At 38.7% G+C, this 16873-nt stretch overlaps 1 protein-coding gene across 1 annotated transcript in view; it reads right to left on the bottom strand.

Moving 5' to 3' along the window:
- Nucleotides 1-16873, bottom strand: part of PTPN9 (protein tyrosine phosphatase non-receptor type 9) — an 80528-nt gene that overhangs the window by 23957 nt on the left and 39698 nt on the right. The window contains exon 5 of the mRNA XM_007446706.1: nt 13077-13182. Coding sequence (XP_007446768.1) covers nt 13077-13182 — 106 coding nt within the window. The remainder of the gene's footprint in view (nt 1-13076; nt 13183-16873) is intronic.

Consider the following 16873-nt stretch of genomic DNA (forward strand, 5'->3'; position numbering starts at 1 on the left):
TCTCTCTCCCCCTGTAAGTCACTGGTCATACAAAAAAGATGATTTATCCTTGGTGTCTGCTACGTTTATACATACATACAGAGGTATACATTTTTTTAGCCTAGGAATATACGTCATAAGAAACATGCAAAACACATAATTTTAAAATCTTATTGAAAGACATGACAAAAGACTTTAAAAAAATCCATAAAACAAAACATAGCATTCCTGGACAGGAGAAGATGATGCTGTAAAGATGTCAATTCTCCAATTAATTCATTATATCCAAATTAAATCCCAAAGTGTTTTATCTTCCAGAACTTGACTGAATGACTCTAACATTCATCTAATCAAAAGATGATGATTTTTTAAAATATCTTCTCATCAGATTTATAATTCTGAATAAGTGGTTATCTCTGGGGAATGGCACTGGGGTGTGTGAGTGAATGGTCAGAGACTTTTCCTTGAATTACTTTTTAATTGCTTTTGTAATTTATAAAAACTAGTTATAAAGTTTGTTTTTAGTATGCATGTTATATATCAGTAAAAATTTAAATAAAAGCACACGAAAGTACATGTAAAAGAATAAAAGTGCAAAAAGGTCAAAACAACTTTTAGAAATAAAAGAATACAGGGAAGCTTGTTGTATAAGATATTAAACTTTATTATAAGGCTACAATAAATTAAAAAGTGAATATGTTGGTCTTGATGCCTAGATCAACAGAACAGGGAGTCCAGAAATAGACATACTTACCATATGGAAATTAAGTATAAGATAAAGGTGCTATCCCAAATGAGTAGGGAAATAAATGTATTAGTTAACAAATGTTGCCAGGACAGCTATTTGAAAACAAATTATTTTGTCCATAATATTATGTACCATATATAATATGATATATTATTAAATATACTACATGTAATATAGCATATTAAAATGATAATGAAAAATTAAGAAAACAATAGTATGACAAAAGACACCATAAAGTTGAACAAATTATAAACTGCAAAAATGCTGGTAACACATACTTAACAATACTCTTAATATTCTTAATAACAAGTCTTGTAAATCAATGAGACAAACACTTCAATAGAAAAGTGGGTAAGGACTTCCCTGGTGGCACAGTGGTTAACAATCCACCTGCCAATGCAGGGGACATGGGTTCGAGCCCTGCTCCGGGAAGATCCCACATGCTGCGGAGCAACTAAGCCTGTGCGCCACAACTACTCAGCCTGCGCTTTAGAGCCCGTGTGCCAGAACTACTGAAGCCCGCACGCCTACAGCCCATGTTCCGCAACAAGAGAAGCCACCGCAATGAGCAGCCCTCACACCACAACACAGAGTAGCCCCCACTCGCCACAACTAGAGAAAGCCCACGCACAGCAACAAAGACCCAACACAGCCAAAATTAAATAAATAAATTTATTTTAAAAGAAAAGAAAAAAAATGGGTAGAATATATGAGAAAAAGAAATATTTTTAAGCAATACTTATTGATGTTAAACATGAAAATATGCTAAAGTTAATCACTAATAAGAAAACACCAAATAAAGACATGAGTTGATTAAAATCCAAATAATCATTGATGAGACTCTGGTGAACAGGATGTTGATGGGAGTACAAATTTGGACTAAATTTTTAGTGGACTATTTGGCAATATTTATCAAAACTTTAAATATGCCTACATTTTGACCCTAAAAATCTGCTTATAGCAATTTATCCTAAAGAAATAATGGATCAAAAAAAAAGGTAATTATGTGAGGTAATGAATGCCAATTAGCTTGACGGTGGTGATCATGTCACAGCATATATTTATATGAAATCATCACATTGTGCACCTTAAATATATACAGTTTTTGTCATTTATACCTCAATAAAGCTGAAAAAAGACTTTAAAAAGAAAAAGAAAGAAAAAATAAGAAATAATGGGTCAAATATACAAAAATGTATGTAAAATGATGTTCATTAAAAAAAATGGCAGCGGACACGGGTTCAATCCCTGGTCCAGGAAGATCCCACATGCCGTGGAGCAACTAAGCCCATGCGCCACAACTACTGAGCCTGCCCTATAGAGCCCGCACGCCACAACTACTGAGCCTGCGCTCTAGAGCCCACATGCCACAACAACCGAAGCCCGCAAGCCTAGAGCCTGTGCTCCGAAACAAGAGAAGCCACCATGGGAGATTGGAATTGACATATATATACTAATATGTATAAACTAGATAACTAATAAGAACCTGCTGTATAAAAATATAAATTAAATAAAATTCAACAACAAAAAAGGGAGAAGCCACCACAATGAGAAGCCTGTGCTCTGCAAGGAAGAGGAGCCCTCTGTTCACTGCAACTAGAGAAAGCCCATGTGCAGCAACAAAGACGCAACACAGCCAAAAAGAAAATTAAATTTAAAAAAAAAAAAGAAAGAAATTTACTAAGATGGGGAAAATCTACTCAGAGCAACTTAAGAAGTCAAAGATTATTTACACTTTTATTCCAGTGTCATATTTTGATCTAAATCCTCACCACAGTAACGACTGGAAATTAATTTATACTAAATAGAAATCTGGGGGACTTGCCTGGTGGTCCAGCAGTTAAGATTCCGCGCTTCCACTGCAGGGCGCGCAGGTTCTATACCCCTTGTCTGGGAGCTATGATCCCACAGGGTAGCCAAAATGTTTAAAATTAAAAACACATTTTTAATTTAATTAATTATTATTGTTATTATTATTATTTTTTTTTTGCGGTACGTGGGCCTCTCACTGTTATGGCCTCTCCCGTTGCGGAGCACAGGCTCCGGACGCGCAGGCTCAGCAGCCATGGCTCACAGGCCCAGCTGCGCCGCGGCATGTGGGACCCTCCCAGACTGGGGCACAAACCCGCATCCCCTGCATCGGCAGGCAGACTCTCAACCACTGTGCCACCAGGGAAGCCCTAATTAATTAATTAATTAATTTTAAAACATATTAAGTATGAGACTGTGCATTAAACTTCTACTTACAACTTTCATGAGAATGAGGATGGTAGGGGACTATATTTAAAATTTTATCTGCTCCCAATGACAGAGCAATAAGTCACTAAGAAAAACATGATATGGATTTTAAGGCAACCAAACTTTTATTTCATTCTCTTTGAATTTATATAGCAAAACAACAACAAAACATCCATAGTAGTTTCATTATTTTGAACCAGATAAAGGACACATTAACAGCAAAAGAACATTTGAAAAAAAAAAAGATACTACAATGTTATTATTTAAAGGAGTTCAAACAACAAAAAAAAGGATGTTATTATTTTAGAACTTCTAAATTCAAAAAAAGAGCAAAGGGAGGTGGGGTTCCCAGACTCCGTCTGGAGGAAGCGAGACTGCACCTGCTCAGGCAGTCAGAGGGAAGGGGACAGGACCGGCGGGCGGGCAGGCGGACTCGCCCTCTCGGTGACTGCACCAATCGGGTGTGCCCTACCTGCGCGCAAGTGCCCCTGGATGAGGCCATCCCACACCCTGACCAGGTCTTGGTGCTCCGGCCGGGTGTCAGGCCTGTGCCTCTGAGGTAGGAGAGCCGAGTTCAGGACACTGGTCCACCAGAGACCTCCTGGCTCCACGTAATATCAAACAGCGAAAGCTCTCCCAGAGATCTCCATCTAAACGCTAAGACCCAGCTCCACTCAACGACCAGCAAGCTACAGTGCTGGACACCCTATGCCAAACAACTAACAAGACAGGAACACAACCCCACCCATTAGCAGAAAGGCTGCCTAAAATCATAAGGTCATAGACACCCCAAAACACACTACCGGACGCAGTCCCGCCAACCAGAAAGACAAGATCCAGCCTCACCCACCAGAACACAGGCACCAATCCCCTCCACCAGGAAGCCTACACAACCCACTGAACCAACCTTAGCCACTGGGGGCAGACACCAAAAACAGTGGGAACTACGAACGTGCAGCCTGCGAAAAGGAGACCCCAAACACAGTAAGTTAAGCAAAATGAGAAGACAGAGAAACACACAGCAGATGAAGGAGCAAGTTAAAAACCCAACAGACCAAACAAATGAATAGGAAATAGGCAGTCTACCTGAAAAGGAATTCACAGTAATGATAGTAAAGATGATCGAAAATCCCGGAAATAGAATGGAGAAAATACAAGAACTGTTTAACAAGGACCTAAAAGAACTAAAGAGCAAACAATGATGAACAACACAATAAATGAAATTTAAAATTCTCTAGAAGGAATCAATAGCAGAATAACAGAGGCAGAAGAACGGATAAGTGACCTGGAAGATAAAATAGTGGAAATAACTACCACAGAGCAGAATGAAGAAAAAAGAATGAAAAGAACTGAGGACAGTCTGAGAGACCTCTGGGACAACATTAAACACACCAACATTCGAATTATAGGGATCCCAGAAGAAAAGGAGAAAAAGAAAGGGACTGAGAAAATATTTGAACAGGTTATAGTTGAAAACTTCCCTAATACAGGAAAGGAAATATTCAGTCAAGCCCAGGAAGCACAGAGAGTCCCATACACAATAAATCCAAGGAGAAACACGCCAAGACACATATTAATCAAACTATCAAAAATTAAATACAAAGAAAAAATATTAAAAGCAGCAAGGGAAAAACACCAAATAACACACAAGGGAATCCCCATTAGGTAACGGCGGATCTTTCAGCAGAAACTCTGCAAGCCAGAAGGGGGTGGCAGGACATATTTAAAGTGATGAAAGAGAAAAACCTACAACCAAGATTACGCAGCAAGGATCTCATTCAGATTCGATGGAGAAATTAAAACCTTTACAGACAAGCAAAAGCTAAGAGAATTCAGCACCACCAAACCAGCTTTACAACAAATGCTAAAGGAACTTCTCTAGGCAGGAAACACAAGAGAAGGAAAAGACCTACAATAAAAAACCCAAAACAATTAAGAAAATGGTAACAGGAACATACATACTGATAACTACCTTAAATGTAAATGGATTAAATGCTCCAACCAAAAGACATAGACTGGCTGAATGGATACAAAAACAAGACCTGTTATTATGCTGTCTACAAGAGACCCACTTCAGACCTAGGGACACATACAGACTGAAAGTGAGGGGATGGAAAAAGATATTCCATGCAAATGGAAATCAAAAGAAAGCTAGGGTAGCAATTCTCATATCAGACAAAATAGACTTTAAATTAAACCCTACTACAAGAGACAAAGAAGGACACTACATAATGATCAAGGGATCAATCCAAGAAGAAAATATAACAATTGTAAATATTTATGCACCCAACATAGGAGCACCTCAATACATAAGGCAAATGCTAACAGTCATAAAAGGGGAAATCAACAGTAACACAATCATAGTAGGGGCCGTTAACACCCCACTTTCACCAATGGACAGATCATCCAAAATGAAAATAAATAAGGAAAAACAAGCTTTAAATGATACATTAAACAAGATGGACTTAATTGATATTTATAGGACATTACTTCCAAAAAAACCCAGAATACACTTTCTTCTCAAGTGCTCATGGAACATTCTCCAGGACAGATCATATCTTGGGTAACAAATCAAGTCTTGGTAAATTTAAGAAAACTGAAATCGTATCAAGTATCTTTTCCGACCACAACTCTATGAGACTGGATATCAATTACAGGTAAAAATCTGTAAAAAATACAAACACATGGAGGCTACACAGTACACTACTAAATAACCAAGAGAAAACTGAAGAAATCAAAGAAGAAATTAAAAAATACCTAGAAACAAATGACAATGAAAACACGACGACCCAAAACCTATGGCATGCAGAAAAAGCAGATCTAAGAGGGAAGTTTACAGCAATACAAGAAACAAGAAACATCTCAAATAAACAAACTAACCTTACACCTAAAGCAATTAGAGAAAGAAGAACAAAAAAACCCCACAGTTAGCAGAAGAAAGAAATCATAAAGATAAGAGCAGAAATAAATGAAAAAGACATGAAGGAAACGATAGCAATGATCAAAACAACTAAAAGCTGGTTCTTTGAGAAGATAAACAAAATTGATAAACCATTAGCCAGACTCATCAAGAAAAAAGGGAGAAGATTCAAGTCAATAGAATTAGAAATGAAAAAGGAGAAGTAACCACTGACACTGCAGAAATACAAAGGATCATTACTACAAGCAACTCTATGCCAATAAAATGGACAACCTGGAAGAAATGGACAAATTCTTAGAAAAGCACAACCTTCAGAGACTGAACCGGGAAGAAATAGAAAATATAAACAGACCAATCACAAGCACTGAAATTGAGACTGTGATTAAAAATCTTCCAACAAACAAAAGCCTAGGACCAGATGGCTTCACAGGCTAATTCTATCAAACATTTAGAGAAGAGCTAACACCTATCCTTCTCAAACTCTTCCAAAATATAGCAGAGGGAGGAACACTCCCAAACTCATTCTACGAGGCCACCATCACCCTGATACCAAAACCAGACAAAGATGTCACAAAGAAAGAAAACTACAGGCCAATATCACTGATGAACATAGAGGCAAAAATCCTCAACAAAATACTAGCAAACAGAATCCAACAGCACATTAAAAGGATCATACACCATGATCAAGTGGGGTTTACCCCAGGAATGCAAGGATTCTTCAATATACGCAAATCAATCAGTGTGATAAACCATATCAACAAATTGAAGGAGAAAAACCAGATGATCGTCTCAACAGATGCAAAAAAGCTTTCGACAAAGTTCAACACCCATTTATGATAAAAACCTTGCAGAAAGTAGGCACAGAGGGAACTTACCTCAACATAATGAAGGCTATATATGACAAACCCACAGCCAACATTGTTCTCTATGGTGAAAAACTGAAACCATTTCCTCTAAGATCAGGAAGAAGACAAGGCTGTCCACTCTCACCACTATTATTCAACATAGTTTTGGAAGTTTTAGCCGCAGCAATCAGAGAAGAAAAAGAAATAAAAGGAATACAACTCGGAAAAGAAGAAGTAAAGCTGTCACTGTTTGCAGATGACATGATACTGTACGTATAGAATCCTAAACATGCTACCAGAAAACTACTAGAGCTAAACAATGAATTTGGTAAAGTAGCAGGATACAAAATTAATGCACAGAAATCTCTTGCATTCCTCTACACTAAGAATGAAAGATCAGAAACAGAAATTAAGGAAACACTCCCATTTACCATTGCAACAAAAAGAATAAATTGCCTAGGAATAAACCTACCTAAGGAGACAAAAGACCTGTATGCAGAAAACTATAAGACACTGATGAAAGAAATTAAAAATGATACAAACAGATGGAGAGATGTACCATGTTCTTGGATTGGAAGACTCAACATTGTGAAAATAACTATACTACCCAAAGCAAGCTACAGATTCAATGCAATTCCTATCAAACTACCAAAGGCATTTTTCACAGAACTAGAACAAAAAATTTCACAATTTGTATGGAAACATAAAAGATGCCGAATAGCCAATGCAATCTTGAGAAAGAAAAAAGCAGAGCTGGAGGAATCAGGCTCCCTGACTTCAGACTATACTACAAAGCTACAGTAATCAAGACAATATGGTACTGGCACAAAAACAAGAAATTTAGATCAATGGAACAGGATAGAAAGCCCAGAGATAAACCCATGCACATATGGTCACCTTATTTTTGATAAAGGAGGCAAGAATAAACAATAGAGAAAAGCCAGCCTCTTCCATAAGTGGTGCTGGGAAAACTGGACAGCTGCATGTAAAAGAGTGAAATTAGAACACTCCCTAACACCATACACAAAAATAAACTCAAAATGGATTAGAGACCTAAATGTAAGACCAGACACTATAAAACTCTTAGAGGAAAACATAAGCAGAACACTCTATGACATAAATCACAGCAAGATCCTTTTTGACCCACCGCCTAGAGAATGGAAATAAAAACAACAATAAACAAATGGGACCTAATGAAACTTAAAAGCTTTTGAACAGCAAAGGAAAACATAAACAAGACCAAAAGACAACCCTCAGAATGGGAGAAAATATTTGCAAATGAAGTAACTGACAAAGGATTAATCTCCAAAATTTATAAGCAGCTCATGTAGCTCAGTATCAAAAAAACAAACAACCCAATCCAAAAATGGGCAGAAGACCTAAATAGGCATTTCTCCAAGATATACAGATTGCCAACAAAGAAGATATACAGACTGCCAACAAACACATGAAAGGATGTTCAACATCATTTATCTTTAGAGAAATGCAAATCAAAACTACCATGAGGTATCACCTCACACCAGTCAGAATGGCCATCAAAAAATCTACAAACAATAAATGCTGGAGAGGGTGTGGAGAAAAGGGAACACTCTTACACTGTTGGTGGGAATGTAAATTGGTACAGCCACTATGGAGAACAGTATGGAGGTTCCTTAAGAAACTAAAAATAGAACTACCATACGACCCAGCAATCCCATTACTGGGCATATACCCTGAGAAAACCATAATTCAAAAAGAGTCACGTATCACAATGTTCATTGCAGCTCTAGTTACAATAGCCAGGACATGGAAGCAACCTAAGTGTCCATCGACAGATGAATGGATAAAGATGTGGCACATATATACAATGGAATATTACTCAGCCATAAAAAGAAACGAAATTGAGTTACTTGTAGTGAGGTGGATGGACCTAGAGTCTGTCACACAGAGTGAAGTAAGTGAGAAAGAGAAAAACAAATACTGTATGCTAACTCATATATATGGAATCCAAAAAAAAAAATGATTCTGAAAAACCTAGGGGCAGGATAGGAATAAAGATGCAGACATCGATCCTTTTGTAGTTCATAAGTGTGATGATTGGGTGTTCACGCGCTTGTGTGACATGTGCCTCCTTCCAACCTTGTTACAACTGTGGCACATCACCCGTCTGATGTGAAAAAAAAAAAAAGATGCAGACATAGAGAATGGACTTGAGGACATGGGGAGGGGCAAGGGTAAGCTGTGACAAAGTGAGAGAGTGGCATGGACATATATACACTAACAAATGTAAAACAGATAGCTAGTGGGAAGCAGCCACATAGCTCAGCGAGATCAGCTCGGTGCCTTGTGACCACCTAGAGGGGTTGGGATAGTGAGGGTGGGAGGGAGACACAAGAGGGAGGAGATATGGGGATATATGTATATGTATAGCTGATTCACTTTGCTATAAAGCAGAAACTAACACACCATTGTAAAGCAATTATACTCCAATAAAGATGTTAAAAAAAGAAAAAAATAGAAAATTTATGGAATGCAGTACTGGGATGGCTGAAGGAAATAGATACCTGTATTTCTTGGTGACAGTGTAAATTTTTTTCCACTTTTATGGAGGGTAACCTAGTAATGTATAAGAGAGATTAAGAATATTCATAATCTTTAGCCAAATAATCCATGTCTTAGAAATACCTTGTTAAAATAATTTAAAAGAAAAAGCTTAAATGATCATAATAGTATTATTTAAACCTGAAAACAATATGAATAATACAGAAAGATGGTTAGATGATTAAACTGTCTGTGATATATTAAGTTACCAGGTTATTGTGATTCTGTTAAAACTGACAAGTAGAAAGCCTATGTTGTGGAAAGGAGGGACTATTTAGTTGCAAAACTGGAAAAAAATTAGCTATCCATATGGAAAAAAAATGTCAGATTCCTACATCTCATACCATACTCAAAAATCAACTCCAGATGGATTAAGGTCTTAAATGACAAAAACAAAAAAGTTTAAGTTTTTAAAAGAAAATAGCTTCTCAAAAAGTTAAATGTAGAACTACCACGTGATCCAACAATTCCACTTCTAGGCATATACACAAAAGAACTGAAAGCAAGGACTGAAACAGATGCTGTAACACCAATGTTCATAGGACCATTATTCACAATAGCCAAAAATGGAAACAACCCAACTGTTTGACAGATGAATGGATTAACAACACAATAAAATATTATTCAGCCTTAAAAAGGAATGAAATTCTGATACATGTTACAATATGGATGAATCTTAAAAATATTATGCTAAGTGATCAGACACAAAGGACAAATGCTGCATGATTCCACTTATATGAGGACGTAGAATAGGCAAATTCATAACAACAGAAAGTAGAATAAAGGTTACCAGGGGCTGTGGGGCAGGGTGGGGATATATTGATTAATGGGCACAGAGTTTCTGTTTGGGATGATGAATAGTTTTGAAAATGGATAGTGGTGATGGGTTGCATTGTGAATGTACTTAATGCTAACTTAACTGTACACTTAAAATGGTTAAAATGGTAAATTTTGTTATGTATATTTTACCACAATAAAAAAAATCACTAAAAACATTAATACACATGGTGGAATCAGTGGTACAGCAGTAAAATAAAATAAAATAGCTAATATATTTTTTCTGACTTTGGAATAGGGAAGGATTTACGATGCAAAACATATTAAGCAGAAAATAAAATACAGACTCATTTAACCATACTAAAACTAGGAACTTCTGTTAGTTAAAAGGATTGTATAAAAAGTGAAAAAACAAGCTATAAACTGAGACAGTATATGTATGTATATATACACACAGAGAAATAGATTAGTACAAAACTACAGAAATGGATGATAGGAAAATGGGTAAAAGCCATAAACAGGCATTTTGCAGCAGAAGAAAACATATATGGCCAATAAATATATGAAAGGATACTTAATCTCACTAATAAGAGAGAGGTAAGTTATACCACAAGATACCATTTTATACCCACTCGATAGGGAAAAATTAAGAAGTGTGACATTATCATGTACTGGAGAGGATGTGGAAATTTTACACATGGCAGGTGGGTACAACCACTTAGGAAAACAATTAAACACTATCTTATAAAACTCAATCTTCCCAGACCTTATGACCCAGTAATTCTACTCCTAGATGTATACTCTAGAGCATGCATTTTCTTTCCTTTTCTTTTCTTTTTTTAATATTTATTTATTTATTTAGGCTGCACCAGGTCTTAGTTTTGGCATGCAGGATCCTTTGTTGCAGCATGTGGGTTCATAGTTGTGGCATGCGGGCTTCTTAGTTGCAGCATGTGCACTCTTAGTTGTGGTATGCATGCGGTATCTAGTTCCCCAACCAGGGATCGAACTCAGGCCCCCAGCAGTGGAAGTGCGGAGTCCTAACCACTGGACCACCAGGGAATTCCCCTAGAGCATGCATTTTCAATAGAGGTGATATCATGCCCAAGGGGGTGAAATTAGTTCTGAGGAGAGTGGGGAATGGGAAAAACAACCCAAACATACACACTCTTTTTTTGCATAAAGCATAGATATACATTCAGTACCTCAAGATATATACATTATATCTGTGGTATTAAAATTTCATTAGAAGAACAACAACTGGGGGTGGGGGGAGTCTAAAAAAGACTCCTTAGTGAGGCAATAATGAAAAAATGGTTGAGAAACACTGCCCTAGAGATATTCTTGCACACATGCACCAGAAGACATGTATAAAATGTTCATAGCAGCACTGTTTATAATAGCAAAAATCAGAGAATGACCCAAACAGCCATCAAAAGAAGTAGATAAATAAACTGGTGTATTCATCAATGGATGAGGAATTAAAAGGTATAAATCCTTCACCCGTCAATAAAAAGGAATGAATCAAAGCTAAATGCCACAATAGGAATTTTAGTAATACAATCACAAGTGAAGTCCCAGAAAACAACATGCAGTATAATACTCTCTTTATATAATTTCTGTTGTAAAGCTGTAATAGTAAATAAACACTTCTAAACATCTAGTTCCACAGTACTCCCAAGTGAGGTCCTGGAACAAAGACTGCACAGACTCCTACAGGACTTCCCTGGTGGTCCAGTGGTTAAGACTCTGCGCTGCCAATGCAGGGGGCATGGGTTCAATACGTGGTGGGGGAACTAAGATCCCACATGCCACACAGCTTGGCCAAAAAAAAAAAAAAGACTACACAGACTCCTTGATCAATGTTTTCCAACTGCAGGTTGTCACTCAGTGGGTCCTGAAATCAATTTCGTAGGTTATGACTAACATTTAAAAAATGTTATAGAACAGAATAATCAAAATGATTGTACAGAGTAAAAGTAAAGCTTGTTTTGTGAAACTTCTTGTTTTATAAATATGTACACACACATACATACACCTGTATGCTCAAATTCTGAAATCTAAACCGCTCTGAAAGCCACTAGTTTCTTTTTTAAGTTTGGTGCAAAAATTCATGGGACAGCAAAATCTGACCTGAAATCCCATAAGCTATTTATAACCTTTGTTCTTCTCCAAAGGTTATGATATGAATAATACATTTCATTGCAGAAATATTTGATATTAAAGTGACATAAAGACCACATTATCTTTTAAACTTCAAAATATTAAATAATATCTCTGGACCTAAGAGTTTGAGGTAAGAGATTAAGAACCTATCTATGTATATAACTTTACATGTATATGTATAGTTAGTGTACATATATTAATACTATTGTATACTAAGTTGCAATGTAAAACATATTTCTGACTAGGTTGAGACAAAAAGTCTGCAAGTTACTGGTTAGGTGACATTTTTCATAGACAATGGCTATACCTAGGCCTCATTAATTCTTATTCTACAAAACTCCTGAAAAGAGGGCTTCCCTGGTGGCACAGTGATTGAGAGTCTGCCTGCTGATGCAGGGGACACGGGTTCGTGCCCCGGTCCAGGAAGATGCCACATGCCGCAGAGCGGCTAGGCCCATGAGCCATGGCCGCTGAGCCTGCGCGTCCGGAGCCTGTGCTCCGCAATGGGAGAAGCCACAACAGTGAGAAGCCCGCGTACTGCAAAAAAAAAAAAAAAAAAAAAAAAAAAAAAAAAAAAAACCTCCCGGAAAGAGACATCTCACCTTTATGACTCAGTGTTCCTGTGTATTTTATTTTAATTCCTCCCACTTTACTTTTAAGATTGTTTCTTGTTCTGAGGAAGCAGATATGGGTCATCATTTACAGGTGACCTTTAAACTGAACATAATGTCTGAAGTTTACATCATTCCTAAATCTCATAAAGAATAGAAAAAATCACCCTAACCATTGAAGGGGGGTTGAAAGGGCCATTTCACAGCCTTACCTTCAGCAAGTTTAGGACTTTCTTGCCAAGATCCAGCTCAAAGTTGGCATAATTAGAACCGCACATGTCATAGATAAACACCAGTCCATTCCTCTGAGTTTCAAAGCTGTAAAGCAACCATTGAATGAAAACATTTATAAGTAATAAGATGGATGAGGCAAATTGAAAACCTGGGTCAAAAACAAAGACCTGTACAGAGAGTGTGGGACACATCTGGGACTGAAATAATTGCCTTCCTGAACTGGCCTGAACTTTTGTGACTGGCCTTACAAAAAGAATTTATAATGAGAAATATATATTTGGTCTTTGACCCTGTTTCCTGGCAAACTTCCTAAAATTTAGAATTTCCAGGACAGCGAGGAAGCATCCATTGCTATATTAATGAGGTGACTTTTAGAATGCCCTTAGATCATCTAAGGAAGGGGGGTGGTTGCCAGAGGAACCAACCACGTGAATAGAAAGGGTTGGGACTTCCAGTCCCATCCCCCCACACACACTCAGGAAGGGTTGTGGGGCTGGAGATTGAGCTCAGTCACCAATGGCCAATGATTTAATCAATCATGCCTTGTAATGAATGAAGCCTCCACAAAATGCCAAAAGGATGAGATCTGGAGAATTTCCAAGTTGATGAACACATGCAGGTGCAGGGAGTGTAGCTCTCTCAGAGAGGGAATGGAAGCTCCATGCCCCTTTCCCCATACCTTGCCCTCTATGCATCTCTTCCATCTGGCTGTTCCTGAGTTATACCCTCTTATAATAAATTGGTAACCTATTAAGTATAACATTTGAGTCTGTGAACCGTTCTAGCAAATTAATCGAACCCAAGGAGGGGGTGTTGGAACCTCTGATCTATAGTCAGAAGGAGAGGTGACAACCTGGACATGCCACTGGCATCTGAAGGGGGCAGGGGACAGTCTTTTAGGACTGAGCCTTTAACCTGTGTGATCTGAGGCTATCTCCAGGTACATAGTGTCAGAGTTGAAATGAACTGCAGAACACCCAGTTCATGGGGGAGAATTGCTTGATGGTATGGAAGGAATACCCCACATGTTGGAATTGGAATTATACTTATTGATGCCTATTTATCCAGATTCATCAAGTACCAAACTCACAGGCTGAGAATGTTACAGAGCATCTAGGTTATCAAAATTTGAACTGTTTCCTCCTATATCTCTGAATCTGCCTATCCAAATTCTATACCATTCTATATTCAACTCAAAAGTTTCCTCTTCTATGAAGGTGTCCCTGATAATTGTCACCAAATGTACTACCATCCTTCACCTCCTTGAAGCCCCATAAATCTTTCTGTGGATTTTTCTGGTGGCTCTTAATGTACTCCCACTTTGTGTAGCCATCTGAGTCTCTCCTAGAGGGGCCAAACAAAAGTTTACCTCATAACCCTCAACAGTCCCCAGCACAGTCCTTGCAAACAGATACATAATAAATGGTCACAGATTTGTAATTCAGTGGGCTAGAAGCCCATCACTAAAAAAATACTTTAGGCCCATAGAAAACTGTAAAGCAAAATTCTAAGCTCAATGATGGTGTATTTGTCTCATAACTTTAATGGAGGAAGAGAATAAACCCACAAATGGCCTTTGGAAGGCATGTTAAAAAGTAGATTAAGGGCTTCCCTGGTGGCTCAGTGGTTGGGAGTCCGCCTGCCGATGCAGGGGACGCGGGTTCGTGCCCCGGTCCGGGAAGATCCCACATGCCGCGGAGCGGCTAGGCCCGTGAGCCATGGCCGCTGGGCCTGCGCGTCCGGAGCCTGTGCTCTGCAGCGGGAGAGGCCACAACAGTGAGAGGCCCAAGTACCGCAAAAACGGAGCCTGTGCCTCACAGCGGGAGAGGCCACAGCGGTGGGGGACCAAACACCCAAAAAAAAAAAAAAAAAAAAAAAGTAGATTAAGAGGTGGTGAGCCTATTCCCAGATTGAGGTTAGGAACATGTGAAGATACAAAAAGTATTACTCAGTCCCATCTTCTTAATTCCTAAAGATTTCTCAAAGCTGCACTCTTCCACCAAGCCCGATCCTTACCTGCTCCTGATCTGCACACCTAAACGGTTGTTCAGAATTATTTGATTGGACTACTCACTGATGATAGCAACAGTTTTCACATTTATTTACAATTGAGAAAACTTTTTAACACAAAACACATTCTTGAAATCAGAAGTCTCAATGTTATTTTGTATCCGTATTTTTTTTTTTTGCATCACCTCCTGGAAGCCTCCGTATCTTCATCCTTTCAACAGAATACAAGGCAGAAGCACCTACCCATGAAGCAGCATTTCAAAAATCTCTTAAGTAGGGCTTCCCTGGTGGCGCAGTGGTTAAGAATCCGCCTGCCAATGCAGGGGACAAGGGTTCAAGCCCTGGTCCGGGAAGTTCCCACATGCCGCGGAGCAATGAAGCCCATGCGCCACAACTACTGAGTCTGTGCTCTAAGGCCGCGTGCCACAACTACGGACGCCCGCATGCCTAGAGTCTGTGCTCCGCAACAAGAAAAGCCAACGCAATGAAAGGCCATGCACCGCAACGAAGAGTATCCACCGCTCTCCGCAACTAGAGAAAGCACGCACGCAGCAAGGAAAACCCAATGCAGCCAAAAATAAATTTATTTAATTAATTAATTAATTTAAAAAATCTCTGAAGTAGACCCAAGTTTCTCCAGCAGACTTAATTTCAAATGGCCCTTAACATGATAAAGTGAGTGCTAAATCTTGTCTCCTTTTTTCATGACCCCAGAGAGACTGATTCACCAAGATCAAAGATTCTGTTCAATGAGTGGCACAGTCATTGAGTAGACTATCCAGATCTGGAGACTTCCCTTTTCTCCACAAGCTCAACAGGGGCCAAACTCAAAGAATTACAGGTTTTCCCCTCACAGCTCCAGCCTGCGGCAGGACACTAAAACAAAGAGAAGCCAGTGCCAGGGGAAACAGAATTTAATAAAAAGAAGCTATGGTGCATAATGATGCAGGTTCTATATTCCCAGACCTGAAATTGCTCATCCTTTGAAGGCACATGAAATAAATACAAATACAATAGTATTTTCACTTTTCTGGGTACAGAATATGAGGTTTACAATAATAGCGCTAGTTCCCTACTAAGAATAATTGCTTCCCTATCCTATTGAGTTTGATTCCCGAGCTAGGATGTTACTGGGAACACCAAGACTACCACAGTCCCTGACATTTGTTTCAAAATAATCTAGGGTAAAGGGGTGGGTGAGGGGCTTTCAATGAAACAAGATCGGTTACAGATCACTTTGAAGAAGATGAATGAAAGGCATGTGAAAGTTGATGACACCACTTTCTCTCCACCATGGAGATTTGGGAATTTCCCATTATATAATGTTGAAAAGAAGGTTCCCTGCTCTCCTGGAGCTTACCATCTACCGGTAGATGAAAAAAACATCCGTATAAGACAAATGACATCATAAGGCCAAGTAAATTAAATACGAAATAATTGGTATTAATAATGGCGATTAAAGCCAGAGTAAAAAGAATTTTATGACAAGTTGGAGTGGTGAGGGAACCAGTCACAGAAGTTGGGCCTTAAAGAAAGGGGAAAATTTAGTGAAGAGGAAGGGTTTCCTCCTCTTCCATTCTGGTTCACGGTAACAAAGGAAAACAAGAATTTCTATTCACTAGTGAGAATATTTCATTCGGAAAAAAAAGGGTTCACATTGGGCTTCCCTGGTGGCGCAGTGGTTGAGAGTCCGCCTGCCGATGCAGGGGACACGGGTTCGTGCCCCGGTCCGGGAAGATACCGCATGCCGCGGAGCGGCTGGGCC

The sequence above is a fragment of the Lipotes vexillifer genome, unplaced genomic scaffold (genome assembly GCF_000442215.2).
Source record: "Lipotes vexillifer unplaced genomic scaffold, Lipotes_vexillifer_v1.1 scaffold242, whole genome shotgun sequence".
Lineage (NCBI taxonomy): Eukaryota > Metazoa > Chordata > Mammalia > Artiodactyla > Lipotidae > Lipotes > Lipotes vexillifer.